This window comes from Periophthalmus magnuspinnatus, chromosome 5 (assembly GCF_009829125.3).
Source record: "Periophthalmus magnuspinnatus isolate fPerMag1 chromosome 5, fPerMag1.2.pri, whole genome shotgun sequence".
NCBI lineage: Eukaryota > Metazoa > Chordata > Actinopteri > Gobiiformes > Gobiidae > Periophthalmus > Periophthalmus magnuspinnatus.
In genome coordinates, this window is record NC_047130.1 from 7808965 (window position 1) to 7819884 (window position 10920).

General features: G+C 42.6%; 2 protein-coding genes across 3 annotated transcripts; both read right to left on the reverse strand.

Annotated features, from left to right (window-relative positions):
* Positions 1-133: 133 nt before the first annotated feature.
* LOC117371705 (probable transmembrane reductase CYB561D1) lies at positions 134-1983 on the reverse strand. Of its 2 annotated transcripts, none has more exons than XM_033967410.2 (3): positions 1508-1983; positions 1400-1437; positions 134-923 (listed from the first exon to the last, which is right to left on the reverse strand). In XM_033967410.2, the coding sequence occupies exons 1-3, from the start codon at positions 1662-1664 to the stop codon at positions 420-422; spliced, it is 699 nt and encodes a 232-aa protein (XP_033823301.1). In that variant the 5' UTR covers positions 1665-1983; the 3' UTR covers positions 134-419. The 2 variants fall into 2 exon arrangements, with proteins under 2 accessions (XP_033823301.1, XP_033823302.1); XM_033967411.2 differs by having other exon boundaries at positions 228-821; positions 1508-1972.
* A 123-nt stretch (positions 1984-2106) lies between these two features.
* On the reverse strand, positions 2107-10778 carry atxn7l2a (ataxin 7-like 2a). Its single transcript, XM_033967408.2, has 10 exons — positions 10627-10778; positions 9631-9699; positions 8911-9262; positions 8365-8615; positions 8125-8207; positions 7375-7586; positions 6935-7112; positions 3889-4010; positions 2904-3756; positions 2107-2359 (listed from the first exon to the last, which is right to left on the reverse strand). The coding sequence occupies exons 1-10, from the start codon at positions 10754-10756 to the stop codon at positions 2342-2344; spliced, it is 2268 nt and encodes a 755-aa protein (XP_033823299.1). The 5' UTR covers positions 10757-10778; the 3' UTR covers positions 2107-2341.
* Positions 10779-10920: the final 142 nt, after the last annotated feature.

Genomic DNA, 10920 nt, shown 5'->3' on the forward strand with positions numbered 1-10920 from the left:
AATGTATTTGGCCAAGGATGTGATTTGTGATTAGTGGCTTGAAATGTTTCACAATGTTTGTTTTTAAAAGGTTTATTTAAGCAATACAAAAATGAATAAATATATTTAAAAATAAAGTACAATTGTTAATGCAGGCATTTTATTTTTAATAAAAATATAATAGCCCTCCGAAAAGAAACACAAATCTACAATTTTTTAAAGAAATATTGCAAAAAAGATTTTTTTAAATGCCAACCAAAGCAGGTTCTTAAAAAACACTTGAACTTTGATTAAAAAACATTGTTGGATTGTTCCAATCACATCTAAATGCATCTTTGTCTCCGGGCAAAAGTTTGCTCAAAATAAATCTGGAAGTACCATGAAAACTAAAAACTAAACCAGGACAGTTATTTTCCATATGTGAGCATTGCAACGCAGTCTTAGATGGTTATCTTCTTGTGGGGTAGATGTGAATTAATAATTTGGTTCATAACAACCAAAGCAGGGAGCAGGGGCAACAGGAGCAAAGCCCACCAGCCCACTCCTCTCACTGTGGCCTGAAACCAGTCGGAGAACATGGCTGATAGAATTGTGACTGTGGCAAGAAAGTAGACCACAAGCCCTAAAGTGGTATGGTACAATTTGAGTTTAGAGGGATATAATAAAATCTGCTGCTGTTTAGGGAAGTGCACACACAACCCACAGGCAGCCTGAAGAGCCGTGACCACCAGAGTGCACAGTCCTAGCACACTGTGCCATGAGACCAGATGAGGCAGTTCGGAGCGGTTTTTACTAGCCACCATGAAGCCCAGGCCGGTGATTGCGAAGACCAGCTCTGCAGCCTGACAACACAAGTGCATACAAACTTTATGGCTACGAGATTTACAGCAATAAAGGGATCCCTCCCCAAACAAAAGCAGGCCTTCTGTCAAACACAGCCAGTACTGCAAACAAAACACACAAGTGTTACCACTTTAGTAAGGCTGTGCAAAGAATGAATCAACACTTGCTTAATCACTATTACACACAAGTTATCCACATGTTGACATGTGTAATTTGTATTCACAGCCAATTTTGTGTAGATGTCTGCTTTTGTTGTGTTTAAGTTAGACTGTTAGCCAATGGTTTAAGTGTATTGCAGTGTTTTAGGTAGATCTCAGGTTTAAGTAACTTGTATAAACTGTTCAGAAATGTGCTTTAAGATTAAAAGACTTTTATAGACAAGTGAATATCTTTCATTTACAACTCTGAGTGAACATTACACCAAGCCTATGTCAATTATTCACGGTGGAAAGCAAAGCATGTGATCATACTAGATGAGTATCAGCCACCTTCGCCTATGGCACAGTTAGTCTGAAGCAACCAATAACTGTACAATAACTTTGTGTTTAGACCTACAAACTTTACCAAAAATACTTACAGCCACTGACATGCAGACTGGATGCCATGAAAACAAGCCTTAAAGAGAGAAGGTCATTATATTATATGTATACGGTGACTACTGAGGATTGAGCTAAAATAACCTTACTTGTTCCGGGTCTGGAGAGCACGAAGATGGTTACGACCAAGCCCAGTCCGGTGGCATGTGCCGCGATCACCGCCACTCTGCGCATCCACACGTACAGCCGCGACTCCTGCATCTCAAGCCCCTTTCCCACGGGGCTGTACTCCACGTCTGCCGGCATCCTGCTCGCCCTGGCCCCTGCCCTTTGGCGTTCTGGCTAATTTACAGGTGTAAGATAGTCGATAGTCTGCGCTTCCATGTTCATGAACAATGCGTGTTCCAGCAAACGGTGCAATCGGCTCGTTTTTGACAGCTCCTAAAAACTGCGACGAGACGCAGCGATTCTTGGTTATATCGTGATAAATGCACTTGTTTACCCATTTAAAATGTTTGTCCCGGGAGATAACATAATTTTGTTGTATGGGGGAAATAGGATTCGCGTGAATTTACAAATTTACTCACATTGATTGTCGTTTTTATTTCCTGTTTGGACACGTGACAGAATAACCATGCGCAATGGGAAAACCAGCAGGTATACTTGATACCATTTGTGCGTGTTCAAAATAATTGTGCAACACAAAAAAATATTTTAACATTTTATGAGAAAAGGAAATATTTAGTCATTATAAACAATAAGTTTATTTTAGCAGCATAAATTATATTGAGGTATTTCTATCTTTCCATACCAGCTTCCAATTCCCACTTGGACAGACATTCATCATAGACATTCACATCAACATACTCCAATAACCTGCATTCACTCCGCACTCCAGACTCAGCATATTCTTTACAGAAAACTGTCCACAGCCTTGGCAGAGCACTTCAGTCTTCTTGTAGAGGCATGTGTGGCAGGCACAATTAATGGTGCAGTTTTGGCTGTAAGACAAAGCAGACAACAAATGTCACCAAAATATGCTACGAAATTTGTTAAACAGTTGATACTCCCTGTATGTTACTCTAGTTACAAGGTGCCTCTAAAATCCTTAGCATGCCATCACATGCTTTGTTCTACATAACTATTCTAGGAATGGACAATGGAGTTGTTACATCATTGTGTCGTTGACTCAAGAACTCACATATTGAATCCTATATAGCTTTGGTATCATCATCTTGATGGTTACAGTAGCACTACATAAATTATAGCAGAAAGGCATCAAATACAATTTTGTGTGTACACTAAAAATGTATCTGCTATGGGCCTACTGCACAGCACAATATTTTACATTTAGTGACTAGCACCACCTGCTGGTAAGGATTGATATTACTTTGTCTCGCAAAAACGTAACCACCGCTTGTTAAGAACCACTTTGTGTCTAGTCTGAGAATGAATTTCAAGTTTCAAGTTATCCACATAAGCCCAGCAGTTACATGCTTAGTTCTACAGATTCGAGAAAATACAGCCTTTGGGTTGACTCCTCACCTTTTGTGTGGCCAGTTTCTTGTCCATGCCCCTTGACAGTGCTCCAGTCTTACCATCTTTCATAGTGTAGAAGCTGGAGCGAGGAGGAGTGGAGGGGACAGGAGTGGCTGCTGGCAGTCTGTGCTGGGGAACTGGGGACTTTGATGTGGGTAACCGTTCCTCTGTGGAGCTGCCTTTGCGTTTTTTGAGCAGGCTGTGGTCCAGGCTCCTGGCAGTGACCTGACTGTGCGATCCTGAGTCTCCTGTGGCACCACGTCTTTGAGAGTTATTGTTCAGAGTGGAACTTGGGGCGGAGGATATTGGCGGGGGGTGAGTTCGTTTATGGCTCCATTGGGAATCTGTTGGTGAGGGATGGGGCCGGGGTTTGGCGCTAGGTGACTGTGTGCCGTTGGTCTGTCCATGTGGTAGTGCAGAGGAGAGAGAACTCGTAGGGCAGCAGAAAGGTGCAGTGTGAGTAGAGGGGGGGTATCGGTCCTGTAGAGGGGTGCAGTTCCTGTTAGGCCCAGAGTGTTCTCCGTCCTGACTAGGGGCTTTGCGTTTCCGTAGGGCAGCTGCATTAGCTACCTCTTCTCTAAGCTTCAGCATTTGTTTGTTGGAACGCCTCATTGCGTTCTTGGTCCCAGTATGTTTCACTGCAGAGTTCACATCAGCTCCACCACTGTTAAATCCCGAGCTGCCCGAATGGGGGGGGGTCATCTTGACTGTCCCATGACTGGACAAAGGGGTGCAGGGTGGGGTCTTTAATGATGAGCCAATGTGACTTCCTGTCCGCACTTTAGAATGTAATGAAGATGATGAGCTAGTTTTGGTGGAGGAAGGTGGAGATTGTAGGTCTGTGACTTGAGGTATTTTTCTGTTGAACAAAAACAGTTTAGAATTCATCTACTTAACCATCATTTCATACTTTTGTTGGTAGTAGTAAATCCTTTCACTTGTACAGTAAACAACAAGGTGTTGCAAGCAGGACATGTAGTACTGTACTTACTTCCACAAATGAGCACTGATGTGCTGCTCAATCATGTTGCTGAGTGCTGACCTCAGGTGATGCAGTCTGCGGTCAAATGTAAAGATGCCATGACCTACAGCATGGCTCCCAAATGAACACACCTGTACAGAAAGGGAGTCACATTTTAATACAATAAACTCAACTATTAAAAAGGGTCTTAAATGTGCACTTCGGAGTGAATCATGGTAATCTAATTGCAGTCTCAATACTTGTCAGGAAAAAAAAAAGATTACTGTTCCTATTAATGTATAGCCAGAGATTCAATTAATCTGAATGTAGCACAAAGTTAATTAAACTTAGGTTGTTTTGACACATTAGTGTGCTCTGTAGAATGACCTCAGTGCACACTAGATTTAGTTTTGTTTACTTTTAGACCAGCCTTGTTTACATACAACATGCGTCATTCACCCAAAACATGCACCATGAGCCATATGAAAGGCCATCGGCTACTCGTCAAACTCATTTCTATGACAACACGCTTCAAGGGACAGAGACCTGTGACTACATACACACAAGCTCACTCCCCCTATATGCGGTGGGCTTTTCTTTCAGCTGTGGCTAAATACACTTTGCTGGCTTTTTCTCCTTCACCACCAGTACATACAGTCCTCATTCACCCTGCAGTGAATGCTGGCTAGCAATCACTGCAGGGTGTCGGGTCAGAACAGTAATGATTCAAGTGATATAAACCTTCTATACCATTAATGTATTTGACAGAAACGCTAAAGAGCTCAGTTCTGTCCTTGAAACCTTTGGTCTGACTTAGCATGTCAGCGAGCCCATCCACAACAGAGGGGACACTGACATTTGAAATATTTACTCCTTTTGTAATGAGCAGGACCAATGTGGTGGATGTTGCTTGGTTTGATCATTTCCGGATCTTCTTTGAGCTGTTATTCCCAAACCAGCGGCTGGTCCTGCAGTTGTTCAGTTCCCCTGCCATAAGAACTAATTTCCACATGTAAGTGCAATAAGTTTGCAGTATTCTTTAATAACAAGGTTTAGGGCATTAAAAATGCCATCAATTCCACAACGCAAATAACACCCCTGCAGCCACCTAGACACTTAGACAGTCACTTGTCAGTAACAGGTGCAAAGTGAGTCAGCTCTAAGAGATCATCACCAGTCTGAGTTCATCTACATGTTACCTCAATATGTTACCCACTAAATTTCGAAAGTCTGCTCAACAGTTTGCTGTCATCACTGGTTTGCATAGTTAACATGTCACTTAAATCTGGAACATTCTCAAGAGCTTTGAAAACTGCGGTTATTAAGCCTCTCATAAAGAATAGCAGTCTTGATGCCACAATATTGAACAATTACCGATAAATCTCAAATCTGCCTTTTTTAGGCAAAGTCCTGAAAAAAGTTGTTTACCAACAGCTTATCAACTTTCTCCAAATGAACAACACCTTTGATGTTTTCCAGTCAGGTTTTAGACCCCACCACAGCACTGAGACTGCTCTTATCAAGGTGACAAATGACATCCGCCTGAACACTGATGAAGGCAAAATCTCAGTCTTGATCCTGTTAGATCTGAGTGCTGCCTTTGACACTATCGATTGTTGGATTCTCTTCAGAGACTAGAGGACTGGGTGGGCATCTCTGGTATGGCACTGGTTCAAGTCCTATCTAGAAAACAGGGAGTACTTTGGGGAAATTGGAAAATTGTGCATCAGATAAAATGTCCCTGACCTCTGGGTTGCCTCAGGGGTCAATCCTGGGACCCCTGTTGTTCAAGCTCTACATGCTGCCATTAGGCCAGTTAACACACAGCAATGTTTCCTACCACAACTATGTAGATGACACTCAGATCTACATCTCACTGGCAGCAGGTGAATATGGACCAGTGGATTCACTCTGCCACTGCATCAAACAGATCAGTGTGTGGATGCAAAACAACTTTCTCCAGCTAAACTCAGACAAGACTGAAGTCATCATCTTTGGTCCACAGAAAATAGAGAAAGTATTAGTTACCTTCAGTCTCTCTCTCTAAAACCTTCAAATCAGGCTAGAAATCTAGGGATAATAATGGACTCAGTCTCGAACTTTAACAGCCACATCAAATCAATAACATATGCAGCTTTTTACCACCTAAATCATCAGTTATACTGACAAAATCAGACTTGGAGAGACTTATCCATGCATTTGTCTCCAGTAGGTTAGACTACTGTAAGGACCTGCTCACTGGCCTCTCCAAACCAGCATCAAGACAGCTGCAGTACATTCAGAATGCTGCTGCTCGGGTCCTGACTAGAACCAGGAAGTACGAGAACATAAGTCCTGTGCTCAGGTCTCTGCACTGGCTTCCTGTGGCTCAGACAATGGACTTTAAAGCAGCTCTGCTTGTGTACAAGTCTCTCCATGGCCTAACACCAAAGTACATCACCGATATCTTAGTGTCACATGAACCATCTCACACTCTGGGGACTTCAGGCATCGGCCTCGTGTGGGTGCCCAGAGTCAGGACCAAACATGGGGAATCAGCATTTCAGTTTTATGCAGCTAAAACCTGGAACAGTCTTCCTGAAGATGTGAGACAGGCCTCTACTTTGACAATGTTTAAATCCAGGCTCAAAACGGTTCTGTTTAGCTGTATGACTGAATGTTTTTTATTCTGCACTTTTCTGCTTTAATGTTAATGTTGTGATGATCATTTGCGATTATGTTTTGATTTATTGTATTGTGATTTTAATGTCTTTTTTATTCTCTAAAGCACTTTGAATTACCTTGTGTACGAATTGTGTTATACAAATAAACTTGCCTTGCCTTACCATGCTGTGTGCGCCACTATTCTAAACATGTCTATGTCTTGACATTTAAGGTCAAATGAGGAAATACTAGAACCTTGAGGATCCATCTTTTTCTAATCATGTCAAATCATTTATTTTTTTTTTTTTATAGTATGGCTGTGTAATGTAATGTGTAATGCATTATAGAGCAGCCCATCCAGTCTTTAGTATGAAGTAAATTACTTAAAATCCCGTCAACTGTGGGTGACTTGTGTCCTTTTTGTAACCCTCACCGCTAGTGGTCTGGGATGTGCAGCTGTAAAGTGGTACTCCGCTGACTCCTCTGGTGACCCTCCCTCACTGTCATCACTAGAGAGCCCCCCGGGAACCTCAGGTGTGGGGGAACTAGAAAGGTCCTCCTCCTGGGTGACCTCCTCCTCTGCAGGTTTCTCTGAAGGAACTAGTGCATGACTGAAAGAGAACAAGTAGAACAACAGTGATAACCAATGCTCTGTAGTAGTTTTTTTTTTACCTGCTTAACTGGAAATAACAGAAAGAGACAGAATTAACCTTTGCAAAAGAAAGCCCTCTAGTGTTTTTCTTTTTTAGCAATATGTTCCACCCTGCTAAGAAGCTGCAATTTTATCAAGCTTAGGTTTTTACACACAGAAAAAGGGGACTAAATGATACAGAGTGATTTACATTAGGTGCAAAACATCCATAATATACCAACCTGAATGCAGGATGGTTTGTCAGGGGTCTCCTGCAGTGTGGGGAACCAGCTTGGTCTTTAGGAGCCTCTGGGCTGGGTGAATGTTTAACACCCAAGCCTCCTTCAATGTTTTGGAACCCTTTTTCACGAGCCTTGGTTTTGAGCTCTGCCACAAGCTGATCAAAGTTTTTACTGCGGCCAAGTACCTTCCGTCTCTGGTGAATGGAGTGAATCTGCAACAGTACAGAGTTGAAACAAAAGTGTCTTGATTCCATCATAGGCACATTAACTCCGGGCTCAGACTGCATGCGGTGCAGCTCCGTATAACCAAACGTAGTGAGAGGAGCTCGGACCGCATGCTGTGCAAAATGGTGCTGCCAGTGGAGGTGCTAGCAGAGGTACCATGGTGTACCAGATTAATTTGGTTGGGAGTCTATTTTTACCGGACACCAGAACTGACCACAGCCTTTTCCCTTAATAAATGAATCGTTTTCGCGCAAACATGTGCGAGTCGCGCATGCAGCTTCATGTGTCCAACAGCACAGCAGAGTACCGCTCGGAGTGTCAGTGTGTCACACCGAAACAAGACACGGTCTGACACTGCAGTCGCTGCTGGACAGGGTGCAGTCTGGGTGAGGAGTAAGAGCGTGTTGATTTTGATCAAAATATGTCAATTTCAACATTGACAAACATCTATATGAATTATCTATAGATCTATATATGAGCAGTCTTTGTAACAAGCATTGGTAAAATACAGTCTATAGAACCTACATTGCATGTAAGAAGGCGAGTGCAAATTTTCTTTCTGTCAGGGTCCAGGACTCCACAATGCTTGTCCAAGTCACATTCTCGTTCTGGGAACACAAGTTACAATAATGACTAAAGTCAAACACCAAAAAAAAAAAGAGATTCTATGCAAATAATGGGGTACTTACTATCATTAACATCACTTAATATGTGTCAGAACATGACTGCTTTAATTTTATAATAAATAATCTCATGTATACTTACTGGAAGCCACTTTATTATAGGCTCTCGGAATGCGGTGAGCTGGTACAGAAGAGGACAGCAGAGCATCCTTCTTAGGAGTGGGAGGCCGCTCACTGAGTGTGGACCGAATGGGTGGGCCCCCTCCATGTGGCCAGGGTGGATCTCTGAGGGACGCAGGAGGAGAGCTCATCTGAGGCTCCAGAATGGGAGGTGCCTTGAACACCTTAGGCTCAGAGTGGATGTTGTACGAGGACTTCTCCAAAGGTGAATGTCTGCCATGAGGAGAAGATGTGAATGTAAAGACATGCTTGCCAATTGGCCCTTTCTCACCCATGCAAAAAAAAAAAAAATAATAAAATAAATAAATACTGAACCAGATGAAAAAAGAAAACTAGTTAACATTTGGTACCTGCCAAAATTTGCCAAGAACCTTTTCCTTGCTCTAGACATAACATTTTAAAATGATTTATTTTACCTTTATCCTTTAAAAAGCACTTTTATCTGTAAGGTAGCAGTAGTAAATATGATGCTTGAATAATACAAGGCTATTATGACAAGGCATCTTACCGAGTAGCATCCTTGGGGCTCTTGGAGTGTCTGTACTGCGGAGGAGTGGCAGGTGAAGGACTATTACGTGAAGGTGGAGTATTGCGTGCTGGCCCCGACACTTGGTTTTTACTTTCCCAAGATGACACAGAGAGAGGGGGGGTGGCATGGGAGGGGGAATGGTTGTGCAGAGGTCGCGAAGGTTGGGAAGCAGGGTTGACAGTACGTAGTTTAGCATATAGCTTTGCCAGAGGTCCGTGTCTCCTCTCACAGTGCTTCTCAAAGGCCTGTGGCTTCACTACTTGTCCACAATGGTTGCATACCACCAAGTAGAAGTCATCATGACCCGGAAACAGACCAAAGATGGACATGTCTGAAAAAAAAAAAAAAAGTTCAATTAGGGTCAACAGTCTTTATTCACTTTATTTATAAATTTTTGTTGACATTGAATAATGTCTTGTTGGTGGATGATTGCTTAGGCAAGCAAACTCTTTGAAATAGAAAAATATAATCTGCCAAATCTACTACCTCTCAGGGCTAAAATAGCACTTTCAGGTCAGCTGTGTTTGTGCATGAGAAAATAAGTTTGAGTTGCTTGTTAACGCACATTGGCAACCAGTATTAAGAGATATTGGCAGCATGTATTACTTTACCATATTCCTTAAAATTTTTATATTACAGTAACAAAGTAGTAATAAAGTTCCAAACACTGCTGACAACTGTGTTCAATATAAAGCTTACCTTCTTTACTTAAAGGCATGGCTTCAGCTGCTTTTTTATCATTCTTGTTAAAGTCATCTACACCAAGACCTAAAAGAAAACAGCACAACATGTTAAGACTTAAAGTTATCAATGAGGTTCTGAAATGCAAAGTTTGTTGACCGTCAGGAGTGTGTAATTAAGTCCTTGGGCAAGACCCTTGACCCAGATTGTGTGATAGTGTAAATGATAGCTAGCCCTAATAGGTGATGGTCAAACAGGCACAGAATGGCAACAGCATCTCTGCCAATCAGCCCCAGGACCAGATGTGGTTAAATTCCTAATGAGTTGTCATTGTCATTTGAGAGAAAGATTTCACTTTTTATGCAAGGAAAACCCTAAATATGTCCTTCATCTTGTCATCTCACAGAATGTCCTGGTCACATGTTTTTGAATCATAAAACTGACAAATCTACTAGGCACTGATCAGGTACCAAGCGACCCATTGGAAACCATCATAGCATAGTTGGGCTGCTAACATCTTAAAATTCTTCAGCACTTACAAGGAACCACCCGCATGTTAGATGTCGTTTTACATGCTTGTGCCTTCAGGCCTAAACTGCTGTGTCCCTTGGTGCAGATAACTGAGTCAGTGCTAGATCAGGACAAGCTCGCCCTAGCTAAACACACGACAAGTTCCTGGGCCATCCATTCACACAGCCTCCTTCCGCTTTGATGCCAGTGTTTTCACCTACAAGAGCAGTGTTAAAGCGTGGCAGTGTGTGCTTTAATCAGGGCGGCCTATAATCGACACAAACCGACCTTATATTGTCCCGTTATTTATATCTCCTTGTAAATAGCCAATGTAACAATAAAGGCAAGTGACATGACATGTTACCCATCCAGCACTAGGACCCGGCAGGGTCTTTGTTTGGGTAACATGGTTAGCCCAGTGCCTCGTTCCCTTGAAAATAACGCCTGGTGTTTTGGCTAAGCGTCCTAAAAGCTTCCCACATGCATGCCGCTATGTTCCCTTACCATCCGCAGCTGTTATACCGGCCCATTCCGCCCAGCTCGACCAGCTTTCACCCACAAAATCATCGAGGCTAGGCACCCTCCGAACCAGAGCAGCCATTACTTTTACTGCGCGTTCACGCACCGCCATCATCACTGCGCGGCAGCGACTTGCGTCATTTATCGCGTTCACGAGACCCAGGAACTTCCCATGGTGCGCGTTCTGGGAACATTTCTGCTTTCTTATGTTGACACTAATGTTTTACACCACCAGACTGTTACTGGACTGACTGACACAGTCAGTTAAGTGTTAGTAAA